Genomic DNA, 18,309 nt, shown 5'->3' with positions numbered 1-18,309 from the left:
AATAACAGATTAAGGAACTACCTCAGTGTTTAGATTACATTAGATACATGTACCTGTGCATTATCACGTGTTACCTATAATGTTTATGGTAAATATGTCTAGCTACCGACGCGGTGGTGATGGGGGAGGAAACAAGTTGGGTCCCTAGGTCATTTCAGATGTATGGTACCATTGGTACCCAACTGGTAGTGAGCCGTGGACTCAGATGGTAGTCGACTACCTTAAGAAAAATGGTCATGGGACCCAACTGGCGGTCGTCCGGTGATGGTACGTTGAATGCACCGTTTCCCGATGTTTCACTAAAGTTAAGCAACGGTTGACTGACAGTAGAACACAGGTCAAAAACACACGCAGAACATACACAAAAAGGACTGAGGGAGATGGCAATTTGATATGGGAAAAGAAAAATTTCAACATAAGATTGGTCCAATTATCGTGATAATTCAGTACCAACAAAAAAAAAAAAAAAAAAAAAAAAAAAAAAAAAGAAAGGTACTCCCTTGTAGGTAGGTGCTACCTAGACTTCAGGAATGAGTTTTTGTGAAGGTCGACAGTTTGAAGTTTTTCAAGTACATAACTACATAGTAATGTTCAGTCTTACCTAAGTTGGGATTAGCTTTCTCTCTTTTTTTTTCTAATCGTCCCCACCTGTTTCTCTGTTTCAGTTCTACAGCTACTTCGAGGCTAACCCAGAGGCTAACTTCTCGCTCTTGTACCGACAACTGACGCTGTTTGCACCCACCAATGCTGCTTTCCAGAATTACAAGAACGTCAACAAGAGTGATACGAGTTCCATCAGCGAGCTCATCAACTACCACTTGTGTAAGTATTGTTGAAGGTCCTGGGTTCGACTTTTTTTTTTTTTTTAGAAATGGCACAATGGCACGACAAATTATGGTGAACATAAGGTGAGACTTGAGAAGTTAGTAGTCTTGAGAGGTGGTATGTGCTCTGCTTCTGAGGTGGTATGTGGTATCCTTAGGCGGCATCATTTTTGCCTCCCACTCATTCTCTTTCTCCTCCTATTATTCCTCCTCACCATCCCCTTTTCTTTCTCTTCTTGCTTTTCATCCCCTTCTTTTTCGTCTTTATTTTTCCCTTTATCTTCTTCTTCCTCCCCTTCCTTTTTTCCATTCCTCTTTCCCTTCTCTTCCTCGCTCTCCTACCCTTCCTTCTCGTCTCTTCTCCCTCCCTCTTTCTCTTTTTCTTGTCTCCTTTGGTCTTCCTCCTCCTCCTCCTCCTCCTCCTCCTCCTCTTCCTCTTCCTCTTCCTTCTTCTCCGAAAAGGGGAGAGACTGAGAGAGTATAAATTACATACGAGTATAAATTACAAAACCTGCCTGAGGAAACGCAATCCCCCCTTTTATATCACCCAATGTTTATCCAACACAACATTGTTAATACTGCCCCAAGTGCCTTGTAATTGCATAGGAAGAGGGAGTATAAATACATGCATAGGAGGAGTAGGGAGGTGTAGATAAATGCATAGGGAGACAGGGGTAGGTAAACACATTGGGAGGGGAAATGCATAGGAGTAGGGGAGAGGGGGTAGATAAATACATAGGAAGGGGGGATGCAGTAATAAAGTGCACAATATGCACATATGGGAGAGGGTGAATACGCATTGGAAAAACTTTTGCATCATTATGTGCAAATACATATGCAATGTGCACGACAGCAAATAATGAAGTTTCCTAGATACATTATAGCGGTTGATGTGCTTCCTCTTTGCCTATTATTTGGAAAACAGTCGAGTATTTTATTAAGGTGTGTCTACAGCCAACAGCCACACAGATAGTCGACCGGCCGTCGCGTCGGTCGATATAGACTGAACCGTCCACTCTGCCTCGACAACATAGATGAATTTTATCAAAATCTTTATCATTAGTCAGAAACCGACTCTTATGTACATAAGTATTTTGAATTTCATCAAAATCTTCATCATAATAGAGTTCTGACAGGTGAACAGGTAGCTTCTCTTCAAACAATACAATAACGCGAATCTCTCTTTGCACTACAAGTAGGATAAATATTTATAGGTTTGTATAGCTAGTGTCTTTCAGGGCTGGCATTTTACTTTTCACGTCAAGCCACCGACGGTCTTTATCAGCATTTTTTGCTCCAAAACCCATCCCAAATCCCTGATCGGTAGGATTTGAAGAAAGGTAGAAACACTATTACTATCACGTCACGTGAACTCATGGGGAGTCACGAAACGTGACGTGATAGTAGTGTGGCTGTCCTGAACGAAATTACCTACAATCTGTAATATTATGGAAAACTTTGAACTACATCTTTCAGTCTGCATGTCGACGAGCAGAATCTATGTTGTCGAGGCAGTGTGGACGGTTCAGTCGACATCGATCGACGGCCGGTCGACTATGTTTGGACACACCTTTAGATACGGCTATGATATTGTGTCATATCCATCCCTGTTCCAAGACCAAGGTACACGAATCAGGACACTTGAAGATGCAAGTGTGTTAATTGATGTCTCTCGCCTCTTCGTGCAGTGAATGCCAAATCCAAACCAATATTTGTTCTATGCTAATACCATTGTAATACGCGGAACAATAAACAATAACGATGTATAAAAAAACAAAAACAAATGGGAATACATTTTGCTCATGCTCTTTTCGTCTATGTAGATATGTTTTGTTTATGTTTACGTACAGGGTGGATCACATGTCACAATTTTGTGGTGAGCGCAGCGTTAAAGTTAATCTGTCGTAAAGGAAATTTGTCTTGAGCATGTCTCGTCAGTTAATCTGACGAAAAGAAATTTGTCTTCATGTCTCGTCAGTCCCGAAATTAAAGACTCGATTTTCAGAAAGATTGACAGTTTCCCCCCCCCCCCATCCAACAAAACGCCATTCTTTGCAAATGTGTCGAAAGCCTTCGAAAAGTCTACAAAACATTATTTCAGGCCCTTTAACACTACGGACACGAACAGTAGGGTCAGTAGGTTGTTTGCACCATTGCACCTAACAAACATCTTTACATATTTAAGTGAAAGTTTTTTCCGATATCCATGCAATGTTAAACCTATGTACGCATAAGTTTAAACACCCTGTATGTTTTTAAATATGATTTGTGTGAAAGTGCTTCCCGTATAGTTATAGGACTTATAGGTACAAGTATGATTGTCTAGTATGTGTACTATGTATCTAATCTATTGTAAATATGTATCTATTATGGTTGTCATTATGTATTGTAAATAGTATTGTAGTCAGGTAGGTAAGTAAAACATTGTAGCTATAAGACACTGACAGGGAAGTCAGAAGTGTTTTGTGTCTCAGGTTCCCACCCAAGGCACCTGTAGTTTTCACCTCGTCGCCAATGCAGTGTACACGCCCAGTTTTCAGTTTTCTCACTTCCATTTCTTTATTGTCTTAGTTTTATTCTATCTCATTTCTCATCTTAACTCCCGCGATGTTTTGATCATAAAGGTCTACTCCTAACGGCCAAACTTTCTTGACTTGGCGGGATGGAGCGCTATCGCGCTCCTTGATATGTCAATCCATATCGACTGGGCTAGGAAACATAAAAAATAGATTTTCACAAACCAAGTTTCACCTCAGTGCCAGACCCATTTGCTCCAAAGAAAAGTCCCCAAAATAAGGGCATCCTTTACAGTCCTGTGCCCTCCCCAGAGTTACCGTTACAGCATTACTAAGTGCCCCCTTAGCAGTCGATTTCAATAATCTTTTTATGCTGGTAATGCCGCTACTGGTTGCTACTCGATTAAAGTAGCTACTTGCTACTCAGTTGTCCTCGCGAGGCTGAGTCCACCCCGACCTCCAAGCACAGACGAAAAAACTTTTACTCTGCCGGGAATCGAACCCGGGAACTCGTGCTAGAGTGATACCCTCCAGGCCACGGAGGCTACTAGTTGTTCAGTGAAGTGTCGAACTCATTCGGATAAAAGGCCGCTAGGGGGCCTCCAATGGAACATTTTTGTCAAGTTTCATTAAAATCGAACTAATAGAACAGGTGTACTTACTTGGGTGTACATTTGTACGCTCAATTACTTTCTTCTTTCTTACAGTATAAACTATAATGAACTTTTATTAACCTCTTATGTATTTTATTTATTCCTTGTTTACAGGAAGTTCAGGAAGTGTGTCGAGGACTACGGAAAATCTTCCGCCTTCAAGGGTGATGCTCGCTATACGTTCTTCCTTCCCGTGGATGAAGGCTTCCAGGTAAAGTGATAGAGAATGAAATATGCACACCTTGTTTAGATTGCTGTAAGAGGCCTTCAGCTGTCGAAAGGGTACTGCTCATGCAATTAAATTAACAGCAAATAGATATGATATCCCTCGAAAAAACCGAATCATGTAAAAAAAGAGCCAAGTTTCCCATATAGGTAAAATGTGACCTAATGTGACAGAAAGCAATGATATCCCCCACAAAAACTAATTTTGAAAAAGAGCGCCAAGTTTCAATATGAAAAAACCTATCTGTATAACGGGCCAATAATTTCAATACAACATAGCAAAAAAGCTATGATATCCCCACAAAAAACTAATTGTGGAAAAAGAGCGCCAAGTTCCAATATAAAAAATAAACTATCCTTATGACAGGCCAATAATTTCATACCCTTCTCTTCTCCCTCAGGATCCCATCAACAGAGCCGGCGCTATTGACACGAAGATCATCGATGGTCATATCATCCCCAACCATGTCCTGTTTACACGACCCACTCCATTTGATGTTAAATACGAAACCCTCGCCTTTGGTGACAACGTTAAGGTGTTCATCGAGTTCAAGAAAGAATCCCAGGACAAGGATTCAAGAAGTAAGTTATTAGGATAAGAATTAGAAATATTATCGCTATTTCAACCTTGGTTTTTATCCACCCTGATAACTGGCTGACGCACTTGTTCCATTTTGCACTTAGTGTTGAGGCTATTCTTTTTCTCTCTCATTTCAGCAAATCAAGCGTACACCCTCGCTCAGCTGGGCAGTAAAGTGAGCACCGAACTCACCGCCAACCCTCCCCTGTGGGTAACCCGTCGCCCCTCCCCTAACGGCCAAGGTGAAGACATCTATGTGAACAACGCCAAGGTCAACATTCAGAAGAGCAACTTCCAATACACCAACCCGAACAAGAAGAAACAGGTGAGTGCAACAGATGGGTGTTTCAGTGAAACATTAAGGAGATATAGTTGGACATATACCAGGGTTTATACGCGACCTGGAAGAACTGGAAAACCTGAAAAAGTCATGGAATCTGAAAATTGGCCAAAAAGTAATGGAAAATCGTGAAAATTTAAAGAAAACCTGGAAAAGTAATGGAACTCTCCACCCCGGTCAAAAATTAAAAATATTCAAATTAAATATCAAGCATTTCCGAAAAACGGCCTGCGGCCCATTCCCTATCCTATTTATTGACGTTCTGCATATTGCATATTTTATTTAACTGAAGGGGTAATCTTACTGATTTTTAAGTAGCCCCTAATTTTCTGGAAAATTCATGGAAATTTTCTGGAAAAGTCACGGAATTTCATTCCGGGGACAGCGTATAAACCCTGTATACTACCCAGTACCCAATGCTATTGATTCTATGATCGTAATATCAGCAGGTTAAATAGCTTACTAGCCCTTCAGTAAATAGCCTAGTTATAGGTTATAGCTAAGTGTATAGTAAATACTGTAAATAGGTAGTCATCAGGGGGGAAATAATTACCCAGCTGCGGAAATGTAGCAGTGACATAACGAATGGGAGGGGGGGAGATATGGGTGGTCATCAGCAGGAGAGGGGTATACAGGGTGGTCTGACTAACTTTTAAAATAAATACGTCTGGCTGTGGGACTATTAAAGAGGAAGAAGAGCTTGATTCCATACACAAAAAGTCCAATCTGAGTCTTAGGTGTAGGGGCTAGACAGCCCTAAAGGATGGGTTAGGTTAATCTTCTACGAATCTAAGAGAAAGAAGAACAGCCAACCCTAACCAGCCTAGTTGACGGGTTTTCTAAATGTTTTTCTTTGCTTGAAAAGAAGCACAGGTCCTCACGATCGATGGTTGAAGTCCGATTATAATCAAACTGTAAAATAAATGAGGATAAAATTCCATACCTTTTCAGTAAACAGCCCCTCTCGCTCCTAAGGTTAGGGCTTAAGTACTTATTTCAGGGATTGAACCCACGCCCTCCTGTTCACCAGGCGATCGCCTTGGCCACTACGCCCAGTTGGGTGTAACTTCCTGTGGATCCTGTATGAGGAACACACGGAAACGCTAACCCTGTAAAAAGCTAGATTCCTGCTAAACAGCCGGCCCCAGTGTAACCCGATACTTCGGATCAGTAATCTCTCCCCCTATCCCCTTCCTACCACAGTCCAACTTTAGCACGGTAGGGTGCAACATAGGAACAGTTGTTGGTAGGGCTTCATTTCTGTGCTGTTGCCCTATTGGGCCTATAGGAAGCCTTATGCGAGCCGTAGCACACTTTAAAGAGGTGACCTGAAGTTTTTAAACTCTTTACCCCTTCCCTTTGTCTGGTCGAATTTTCAAAGAATGTATACCTAAATACTTAAGCTCTAACCTTAGGAATGGGGGAAGACAGATTTTCCTCGATCCTAGAGCCGGAAAAACTTTGACCTCACCGAGCATTGAACCCGGCCCCTAAAAGGAAAATAAATTTTAATTGTGTGGAGTATACTTAACTGCTGCTTGTCACAAATTCACTTTTTTGTTCCCCAAGAACAGATATTGCTCCCCAATTATTACGCCTAGATAAATTTTATGACTTTTTGACGCCCGGTTCCAACGCGTTAACCACTGCACCAGTTTTTTTTATTATTATTATTATTATTATTATTATTATTATTATTATTATTATTATTATTATTATTATTATTATTATTATTATTATTATTATTATTATTATTATTATTATTATTATTATTATTATTATTATTATTATTATTATTATTATTATTATTATTATTATTATTATTATTATTATTATTATTATTATTAGCACCAGTTTTTTTTTTTTTTATTATTATTATTAATTTATTATTTTTTATCCTACATTATTCTACATGGAGAACAAAATTAATGATCTATCGAAGGTCTCACACTTGATCCAATTCATACTAGATTGCGTCAGATTGCATTATCCACATCAACTAAAGAAAATAGAATTCCGACTTGATGAAATCATGAAGTTCTCTGACCAGTCAGGTAGTACATATTGGAAATTAGAGAACTAACTAGGATTCAAAGTAATATTTTGCAATCGAGTAAATCCAGTGATATTAGTCAACCAGGTAGGTAATATTGAGCAATTAGTAATATTAGACAGGTAATGTTGGTCAATAGACACACGAAAAGCTTTTCCTAGGTTTTCCCATAGAAATGACTGATCAGGGATCATAAATAGCTGTATGAATCATGTCATACGTCTTAAGTATGATGAATATCCGTGTGATTCATCTCTTGAGAGTAATTCATACGGATCAATTCATACCTCTATTTCCTGTTTCCAATATTGTGTACTTATGTATTGTAAATTGGACCATGAAACTCTATTTCGTGATAATGCCATGAAACTCTATTTCGTGATAATACCATGAAACTCTATTTCGTGATAATACCATGAAACTCTATTTCGTGATAATACCATGAACCTATCTATTTTACTTTGGTTGTAGTTTTTTATGGGTTACTAATCAATTAAGCTTTTCTTCTCATTTTGGTGATTGGTTTTCTCTTTTCCCACCTCGATTCGGTTCTCCTCTAACAACTTGGAATTGGAACATTGCTGCTCTCTCACTCACTCTCAATAGCGCGTCTCGGTAAGAACACATCTCTTTCTCTTTTTAATTTAAAATTGTGTGTTTTCGTTTTATAGGTCTTATCGTCCCGAAATCGAAGAGAGAAGGAAGACAGGATAGGAGAAAGCCAGCCGTTCCGAGAAGAGTTAGAGAGAGAGAAAGAGAAAGAGAGAAAGAGAGAAAGAGAAAGAGAGAAAGAGAAAGAGAGAGAGAGAGAGAGAGAAAGAAGAGTCGGTATTAGAAGAAAGCCAGGGAAGATTTATACGTGATGGGGGAGGGCTGGCTGGAATCCTGTTCAATGTAATGAAAAGTATTGCAGTCTACAATTTCACCTCTACCCGCCCCGGGCGGGAATCGAATCCGCGGCCTAGCGCTTACAAGGCAGACGCACTACCAACTAAGCTAACTAGGCTGGCTGGAATCCTGTTCAATGTAATGAAAAGTATTGCAGTCTACAGTTTTACCTCTAACCTTCTCGTTTCTGTTCACAGGTGCTGCACATTATCGAAGATGTACTCGAGCCTCTCAAGTCTAAGGGTGACCTGTACAATCCCGACGCCTATGAACTACTCACCAACTACAATGCCTTTGACATCCACAACCATACTCTCTCGTAAGTAAATCAATTAATCATAATCGATTCATTAATTATTATTTGTGGTAAAGCAGAGCTTTTTCACAACTTTTGTGGGTATTACAGCATTACTAAGTGCCCCCTTCGCAGTCAATTTCAATAATCTTTTTATGCTGGTAATGCCGCTACTGGTTGCTACTCGATTAAAGTAGCTACTCAGTTGTCCTCGCGAGGCTGAGTCCACCCCGACCTCCAAGCACAGGCGAAAAAACTTTTACTCCGCCGGGAATCGAACCCGGGAACTCGTGCTAGAGTGATATCCTTCAGGCCACGGAGGCTACTAGTTGTTCAGTGAACTGTCGAACTCCGCTAGAGTTGTTGTGTTCCAAGTTGGGTAGATATTCGGTAGATTGTAGATCCCTCTAGTTTTCTCAGTAACCCCCAGAAATATAGGACATTTTGAGAGGTGTATTTTTCATTCAAATTCTTTGTCACCGTGTGACTGCTAAGTTCTTTAATGACAGATGAGAAGTTTGTTATTTCGACAAATGAAAGGAAATTTTCAAAACTTTTTTTAAGCGTTTTCTCCGCTTTCCTAGGGTACCCTAAAGTATAGAATTCAAACCAGCTCTTTAATGGTTCTCACGAGGCCTATTACACCCAAATTGGGAAATACTAACAAATTGCTTTTTTCCTTCCTTGTCTCGAGCTTATTTTTTCATTTCTCAACCTAAGCAGTAACCACACTACCCTGATAATAATAACCTTCTTTTCAAGATCCTTAATAGAAAAGGACCCAAATAAAAATACCTTCCTTTGCTTCACTTTGCTAGAATGGTGTGTTAATGGTTTGGCATGCTTGGTAACTCAAGTTGGTAGAAGTTTATCTTATGTGTAGACAGGTATCCTTTTTTTTTTACATAAAAGACCTTTTCATGACAGATGAGAAGTTTGTTATTTCGACAAATGAAAGGAAATTTTCAAAACTTTTTTTAAGCGTTTTCTCCGCTTTCCTAGGGTACCCCAAAGTATAGAATTCAAACTTTTTAAGCGTTTTCTCCGCTTTCCTAGGGTACCCTAAAGTATAGAATTCAAACCAGCTCTTTAATGGTTCTCACGAGGCCTATTACATCCAAATTGGGAAATACTATATAACAAATTGCTTTTTCCTTCCTTGTCTCGAGCTTATTTTTTCATTTCTCAACCTAAGCACAACCTAACCAGTAAGCAGTTCTTTTCAAGATCCTAAATAGAAAAGGACCTAAGTAAAATACCTTCCATTGCTTCACTTTGCTAGAATGTGGTGTTAATGGTTTGGCATGCTTGGTAACTCAAGTTGGTAGAAGTTTATCTTATGTGTAGACAGGTTACATAAAAGTCCTTTTTTTTACATAAAAGACCTTTTCTTTTGGTCCTAAGCTGACAAGTTAAATCTTCCTTGTCTCGAGCTTATTTTTTCATTTCTCAACCTAAGCAGTAACCACACTACCCTGATAATAATAACCTTCTTTTCAAGATCCTAATCCTAAGTAGAAAAGGACCTAAATAAAAATACCTTCCTTTGCTTCACTTTGCTAGAATAATGTGTTAATGGTTTGGCATGCTTGGTAACTCAAGTTGGTAGAAGTTTATCTTATGTGTAGACATAGACAGGTATCCTTTTTTTTTTACATAAAAGACCTTTTCATAAGCTGACAAGTTAAACAGGGACTGTTGGGATCCAGGGTAATTGACCATTAGACGAGTTTCAGCTCCTCATTAACAGAAGGATATTTCAGCTCATCATTTATAACAGATCGAGCTCTGTTTTATGTACGAGTAGGTAGTTAGAAAGACACTAGAAGATTTCTTCAGGAATAGATCACATGCTTTCAGACACACTCCATTTGTCAAGGGTCTAGGTTTTCCTTGCCCTTGGGATCAATTTAATATTTCAGCTCATCATTTATAACAGATCGAGCTCTGTTTTATGTACGAGTAGGTAGTTAGAAAGACACTAGAAGATTTCTTCAGGAACACATCACATGCCTTCAGGCACACTCCATTTGTCAAGGGTCTAGGTTTTCCCTGCCCTTGGGATCAATTTGATTTGAAGAAACCATTTACTGATGAAATTTTGTAATGAAACAATAAGTTGAAAGAATAATCAAAAGGGAAAATGACACTACCTACGACAATTTTGATATTTTACTTGTTTCACAAGTGTCGTGAATAATTTCACAAGTTATCCATTATCCAACTTGCTTATTTTTAGCCCGTCCTTCCTTTATTATTATTATTATTATTTTTTATGAAATCTGCTCTTTTTCTTCGTGAATAATTTCACAAGTTATCCATTATCCAACTTGCTTATTTTTAGCCCGTCCTTCCTTTATTATTATTTTTTATGAAATCTGCTCTTTTTCTTCAGCAAAACCGTGGCCTCCTCTCCTCGTTCTACGAACGTATCCTAGACCTGGCGCCCGAGTTCCTCTCTCAGATTGCAGACTCGGAAACCATCACCCTGTTCGCACCTAACAACGCCGCCATGCAGAGTCCCAGCCTCGCCGCACTGTTCACCAATAAGACCGCGTTTCGTCAGGTGCTCGACCTTCATCTGATTAAGGGCAAGAAGATCACCTCAGAGGAAGTTCTCAACAAGGGATTGACTGAGGTAAGCGGAGAACAAGAAACAAGTGATCTTTATTATTACTATTATTATTATTATCTTGCATTAATTTATTTAGGGGAAAAACTAGGAAGGGAAATTTCAAGCTGGTCTCCTCCCTGTTTAAAATCCCCCTGCCAGACCTTTAAAAATAGAAAGTAAAAATGGTAATCTCTCGCTCAAATTTTTACTTTTTTGTGGTGAAGCAGAGCTTTTTCACAACTTTTGTGAGTACCACAGCATTACAAAGTGCCTCCTTTACTATTAATTCTCATTCATTATCAATATTTTTACACTGGTAATGCCGCCACTGGTCCCTACTCGATTGAAGTAACTACACAGTTGTCCTCACGAATCACGAGGGTGAGTGCACCTGCACCCCGAACTCCAAGCACAGAGCCGGAAAAAACGTCGACCCCACCTGGAACCAAACCCGGGACCTTCGGCGTGCAAGCCTAATGTGATACCCACTCGGCCACAGAGGTCTTGCGGATAAGGAAAGTAAAATTGGTAATTAATTTAATTTTTCTCTCCTCAGATCCCATCTCAGCTACCCCGCAAGAACCTCTACCTGAACGTAGTGCAGAGGGAAGACAACACCACGTTCTCTGTACAGCAAATCAAGCGTACACCCTCGCTCAGCTGGGCAGTAAAGTGAGCACCGAACTCACCGCCAACCCTCCCCTGTGGGTAACCCGTCGCCCCTCCCCTAACGGCCAAGGTGAAGACATCTATGTGAACAACGCCAAGGTCAACATTCAGAAGAGCAACTTCCAATACACCAACCCGAACAAGAAGAAACAGGTGAGCGCAACAGATAGGTGTTTCAGTGAAACATTAAGTAGATATAGTTGGACATATACCAGCGTTTATACGCGACCTGGAAGAATCGCTATTTCAACCTTGGTTTTTATCCACCCTGATAACTGGCTGACGCACTTGTTCCATTTTGCACTTAGTGTTGAGGCTATTCTTTTTCTCTCTCATTTCAGCAAATCAAGCGTACACCCTCGCTCAGCTGGGCAGTAAAGTGAGCACCGAACTCACCGCCAACCCTCCCCTGTGGGTAACCCGTCGTCCCTCCCCTAACGGGCAAGGTGAAGATATCTATGTGAACAACGCCAAGGTCAACATTCAGAAGAGCAACTTCCAATACACCAACCCTCATGCCCTTCTCTTCTCCCTCAGGATCCCATCAACAGAGCCGGCGCTATTGACACGAAGATCATCGATGGTCATATCATCCCCAACCATGTCCTGTTTACACGACCCACTCCATTTGATGTTAAATACGAAACCCTCGCCTTTGGTGACAACGTTAAGGTGTTCATCGAGTTCAAGAAAGAATCCCAGGACAAGGATTCAAGAAGTAAGTTATTAGGATAAGAATTAGAAATTTGGAGAAGTTTTATTTGTGCTTTTTATCACTTTAAATTGAACTTAACGAACTGGAATTTGTATTTGATGCTTTCATTCATATGTGGCGTCAGCATGATTGCTGATGGCCAAGAAGGCTGTGCCTTGGTATGATGTTCTGTCTGCTGCCAGCTCCTGAATTTCCTCAAACGTCCTTCCCAACAATCTTAACTATTCCACAAGGTCATTTTGGCTACTAAATTAGATGTAAATGATATCACAAGAAAACAATGTGATCTAATCTATTGTTATCCAAACATATATATTTCCCATAAATAAGATTTATAAGATTAGTAAGAAGATATATGTAGGTATTAAATAATATATATTTTTTCATTCTCATTCATATTGCATTCACTTACAAAGTTACTCATTCAAACAAACACATCATCTTTCACATTTGACAGATCGGCTCATAAGCTAGGTGAGATGCTACACTTTAACGACCAGCTGGACAACAGCAGATACCGATACACGTATTTCGTACCAAGGGATTCGGCGTGGAAGAAGATTGAGATCCAGTCACCATCCGTCTACAAGAAGGTGTTTATGCAGGAGTTTGCACCCAACGTAAGTCAAATACCTACTAGAAAATTCTAAAAATTCTATTCTAGTCAAATATCTATTACTATATTTGTGGGAGAATTATCTAATGGCCAAGTTCCCGACATTTGAAAACAACTATAAAATTCAGATAAAAAAAATAAAAAAAAAATGGAAATTTGACCTTTGAAGTTTTGATCAATGTAACATTTGATTAGTGGTGTAGTGGTCAAGACGCTCGCCTGGTAAACAGGAGGGTTCAATCCCAGCCGAGGTATGGAATTTTATCCTCAAAATAATCTGAGAATTTGACCACAGTAATAGTAGTAGCCTACTGCTGGGGTAAAGGGACTGCTCAGTCCTATGCGAGCAGTATAAAAATAAGCACTATTATTATTATTACGTAATATTAAACAAGAGGGTTCAATCCCAGCCGAGGTATGGAATTTTATCCTCAAAATAATCTGAGAATTTGACCACAGTAATAGTAGTAGCCTATGCGAGAAGTATAAAATAAGATAAAATAGCACTCTTATTATTACGTATTATTTATTTCATAAAATGGAACAACTGCTACATTGAACTCCTGCGGTCTGTGTCCTAGCATGCCCATCCTTTTGTATGCCTCTCATCAGATGGGCGAGAAGAGACACAATACTTCCCATTTAGGTGCTCGGTCAACACGAGAACACCAGAAAGTAACCCCCTGAAATATTTGCAATCAAAACCTTTTTGTCGATGGTGGGATTCAAACCCGGGACCTAATAAATGTAGATTGGTAATTTCTGACCCAAACAGAGATGCCAAAATAGCGTCAGTCTATCAGTCAGTCTCGAATTTCTGCAAGAAACAAATTTATTGATTTACTTTAGCACTTTATTTCTAGTTAAGCAAGGTCTTTTTACTGAATTGTTAGTCATCAAATATGCGAGACCTTGTTTAGACTGCTGAGGTAAAGGGACTTTTCAGTCCTATTCGGGCAGGATAAACAAGGTATATTCTATTCTATTCTATTTACTGACCTCTCTTCTGATTACGTAATATTTATTTCATAAAATGGAACAACTGCTACATTGAACTCCTGTGGTCTGTGTCCTAGCATGCCCATCCTTTTGTATGCCTCTCATCAGATGGGCGAGAAAAGGCACAATACTTCCCATTTAGGTGCTGGGTCAACACGAGAACACCAGAAAGTAACCCCTTGAAATATTTGCAATCAAAACCTTTTTGTCGATGGTGGGATTCAAACCCGAGACCTAATAAATGTAGATTGGTAAATTCTGACCCAAACAGAGGTGCCAAAATAGCGTCAGTCTCGAATTTCCGCAAGAAACAAATTTATTAATTTACTTTAGCACTTTATTTCTAGTTAAGCAAGGTCTTTTTACTGAATTGTTAGTCATCAAATATACGAGACCTTGTTTAGACTGCTAAGGTAAAGGGACTTTTCAGTCCTATTCGGGCAGGATAAACAAGGTATATTCTATTCTATTTACTGACCCTCTCTTCTGACTTTCAGGTAAAGCAGATACTCGAACGCCACCTAGTGATTTCAGACAAAGCATACACCATGGCAGATCTCAAGCAACTAGCTAACGTTTCTTTCACTCTGCCTTCCGTGCGAGACAAATTGGAAATCAAAGTCACCGAATCTGAAGCCGATAAGAGTAAGTATCGAACCCGCGACCTAGCGCTTACAAGGCAGGCACGCTACCTTCCAAGCTAACTACGTAACTAGGCTGGTCCCCCCCCGCGTTTTTATGGGGGCGCGCCCCCAGGGGGGTTTGTTTTTTTTTTTTTTTTTTTTTTTTTTTTTTCATTTTTCGATGTTTAATATTTTTAAATATTTAATTTAATGTTCTTCCGCCATCGCCAATAAGGGGAGTACCTTGTAGTACCTGCCAAAAATGGGAAATTATTTTGATCTGTGATTTGTGTTTAAATTAGGTCCCACTAATAATCCACTTTGAAATTCAGACCCAAAACAAATTCCCCCTATTGGCGGAAGACCATGGAAAAATGAATATTTTAATAGGCCACATTTAAGATTTGGAAATCAAAGTCACCGAATCTGAAGCCGATAAGAGTAAGTATCGAACCCGCGACCTAGCGCTTACAAGGCAGGCACGCTACCTTCCAAGCTAACTACGTAACTAGGCTGGTCTATCTATTTTACTTGTCTTTTCTTTTCTTTTTTCGAACCCGCGACCTAGTGCTTATAAGGCAGGCAGGCTACCTTCGGAACTACCTTGGATGGCCTATCTATTTTACTTGTCTTTTCTTTTCTCTTTTCGAACCCGCGACCTAGCACTTACAAGACAGGCAGGCTATCTTCTAAGCAAATTGGGCTGGCTTATAAGGCGTCCTTCCTTCCAAGCTAACTGGGCTAGCAGGGGCTTTTTGATTGGGTGATAACTCCTCCAAAAGATTTATCCCTTTGTTTGTTGTTTCAACTCACTCCATGGGGCCTTTGGGAGGGCCTTTTTTCTGTGTGAAATGAAGGATAAATTAAGCGCTGGCTGGAAATCGAACCCGCGACCTAGCGCATACAAGGCGTGCTACCTTCCGAGCTAACTAGGCTGGCAATCTACAGTTCAATAAACCCCACTTATCCATACAACAGAGATACCTATACCTACATACATAATACTAATACAGTAGAACCTCGATTATTTCAACTAATTGGGACCGGGGGTAGTTGAGATGATCACTTTCTATGATCTTTTCCTCTGATAAGATAGGATATCCTTTGAAAAAACAATACATTTCGAAGTTGAAATATTAGAGATTTGAAATAATCGACTGTAATATGTAGCTAGTAGCTATGAACAAATTCACAGCTAAAGCTGTAGTTTTATTTTACAAGAATATTAAAACAAGTAATAAACAAACAAAAATTACAAAAAAAAAATTACAAATGTAATTCTACTTTATAATACATAATGTATTACACTTCGCTTTCTCTACAAAGCTTTCGAAAAGTACGAGCTACCTGAGGAAACACACTGGTACGATCTGGGCGGATACTTTCGCAAGCGTACCGAAATTAAGCCTGGAACTGGTGAGGATTTTTCCCACCCCTTCCCTCTCCCTGTACCGTAATTTTGCGTAGATTTAAGTAGATTTATACGATAACATAAGTATTATGCTGTCGTATACCGTAACGTTGCGTTCTGAATAATATTACCAATTTTTCTGCCGTGTTTCCTTGTCATATGGCTCCGTTTTTCAAATTCCTCCTTCCCTTGTACCGTAAAGACTGAAGATATCCGTAGCTTTGGTGCTGTAATAGTTGTTACTATTGTCCGGAGTAATTCCCTGTCGATGTCGAGTTATTGGATATTATTTAAAATTAAAATCCCATCTCCTGTATTTTCTTGTAACTTAAACTCCTTGTATTTGTTGCGTATTTACTATAAATAAACAAATACCTTGGACATTTTTATTTCCTGAACTTGGGGGAAAAATGTTTATTGACAAGGACCAACAAATAAAGAAAGAAAGAAATAAAAATTAAGAGCGAAAATCCTGTGAAATGTATTTTCTTCATTCTCTTTTTCTGTGTTTTTCTCTGTTGAAATAATTGTCCTCTGTGGCATTGTTGCATGGGGTGACTGCGCAGACCTATTTTGTAAGTAACTTCCGTAGAATTCCGCTAGATAGAGTTCTAGAGCCTGGTCTGCAACTTCCGTAGATTCCCGCTAGAGTTGGTCCCGGGTTCGAATCCCACCATCGACAAAAAATTGTACTCGTTTTTCGATTGCAAATATTTCAACGGGTTACTTTCTGGTGTTCTCCGTGTTGACCCGGCACCTAAATGGGAAGTATTGTGTCTCTTCTCGCCCATCTGATGAGGGACGCTAGAGTTGTTGTGTTCCAAGTTGGGTAGATATTCGGTAGATTGTAGATCCCTCTAGTTTTCTCAGTAACCCCCAGAAATATAGGGGGCATGCTACGACACAGGCCACATGCGTCTAATGTAGCAGTTGTTTCATTGCTATGAAATAAAAACGGCGGTGGAACACTCATCTTTTTGAAAAAAGAAAAAATAATAATAATAAACCCCTACTGACTAAAGATATATATGTAATACTATAAGCCGTATAAAGTATACAGGAAAGCAAATACATAAAAGTAATAAAAGCATAACCTCCTCTCATTAACCTCACTCGAACTTAGTGGAACGTCACCGTGTGACTGCTAAGTTCTTTAATGACAGATGAGAAGTTTGTTATTTCGACAAATGAAAGGAAATTTTCAAAACTTTTTTCAAGCGTTTTCTCCGCTTTCCTAGGTAACTTAGTGGGGTCAATAAAAGCCATCATTGCGCGATTGACCAGATGGTCACCCATCCGGATACCAACCATGCGTTACGTTCCTTAACTTTAGTGATCCATTTCGAACTAGCGGCTCCCACGCAGCCTAAGGGAAACTGTCCGTATTATGGCAATTTCATGGCCAAGTCTACTATCCACACTAAAGGCCAAAGGCTCTACAAGTCTACATATTTCTAGGTATATTTGCTTCGATATTATTGTCATCATTATGTGTTCTTAAATTTTGAGATTGCATTCAAAGAAAAATCATGGACATAAAATTCGAAGGAAGTAGATCGAGGGGAAGAAGGAAGTTTGGTATGCTGACAGGCATCTTAAGAGGAAGGACTTATGAACAAATGAAGAATGATGCCCAAGATCGAGAAAGCTGGAGAAGGTTCTGCTGAAACCTGTCATTTGACAGATCTACTATTATATATATATAACAATAATAATAAACCCCTACTGACTAAAGATATATATGTAATACTATAAGCCGTATAAAGTATACAGGAAAGCAAATACATAAAAGTAAAAAAAGCATAACCTCCTCTCATTAACCTCACTCAAACTTAGTAATTGGATTTAACCTATATTTTTCTATGTCTGTGTACAATTGAGCACTTCTGTATTTGCCTAGGATCTCTGTTTCGCAAGATTTCATAACTTTTTGTGTCAAATCGTTTTTTTTGTCCCAGAGGATTAAAATCTCGCGAATCAGCTTACTTTTACTACACTAGGAACTCGCTTTATTATTTCTGTATAATGTAAATAGCACTATGAAGATAAGTTTATCCCACTATGTGTTATCTATCCTAATATTCCTAATACAAATTAGTTGGGAAAATGGCCTGATCAAATGTTTCGCAAGATTTCATAACTTTTTGTGTCAAATCGTATTTTTTGTCCCAGAGGATTGAAATCTCGCGAATTAGCTTACTTTTACTACACTAGGAACTTGCTTTATTATTTCTGTATAATGTAAATAGCACTATGAAGATGAGTTTATCCCACTATGTGTTATCTAT

General features: G+C 39.2%; 1 protein-coding gene across 1 annotated transcript; it reads left to right on the top strand.

The window, feature by feature from the left end:
- Positions 1–230: 230 nt before the first annotated feature.
- Positions 231–16,126, top strand: LOC103511117 (fasciclin-1). Its single transcript, XM_026824975.1, has 13 exons — positions 231–267; positions 655–822; positions 4,936–5,123; positions 8,277–8,398; positions 10,297–10,330; positions 10,770–11,012; positions 11,545–11,616; positions 11,649–11,814; positions 11,999–12,132; positions 12,195–12,379; positions 12,830–12,992; positions 14,485–14,632; positions 15,937–16,126. The coding sequence occupies exons 1-13, from the start codon at positions 231–233 to the stop codon at positions 16,065–16,067; spliced, it is 1,791 nt and encodes a 596-aa protein (XP_026680776.1). The 3' UTR covers positions 16,068–16,126.
- Positions 16,127–18,309: the final 2,183 nt, after the last annotated feature.

Source organism: Diaphorina citri, unplaced genomic scaffold, assembly GCF_000475195.1.
Source record: "Diaphorina citri unplaced genomic scaffold, Diaci psyllid genome assembly version 1.1 scaffold676, whole genome shotgun sequence".
Taxonomy (NCBI): Eukaryota; Metazoa; Arthropoda; class Insecta; order Hemiptera; family Psyllidae; genus Diaphorina; species Diaphorina citri.
Note: the sequence above shows the minus strand (reverse complement) of the source record. Positions and strands in the feature narration are given on the sequence as shown.

Bases quoted from the DNA above. Each gene is read 5' to 3' on its own strand.
- LOC103511117 (XM_026824975.1), top strand. From the start codon at position 231: ATGGTCATGGGACCCAACTGGCGGTCGTCCGGTGATG. The intron at 11,815-11,998 runs GCGCAACAGATA...CTCTCATTTCAG, and splicing joins GAACAAGAAGAAACAGGTGA to CAAATCAAGCGTACACCCTC. The intron at 14,633-15,936 runs GTAAGTATCGAA...TTCTCTACAAAG, and splicing joins CGAATCTGAAGCCGATAAGA to CTTTCGAAAAGTACGAGCTA.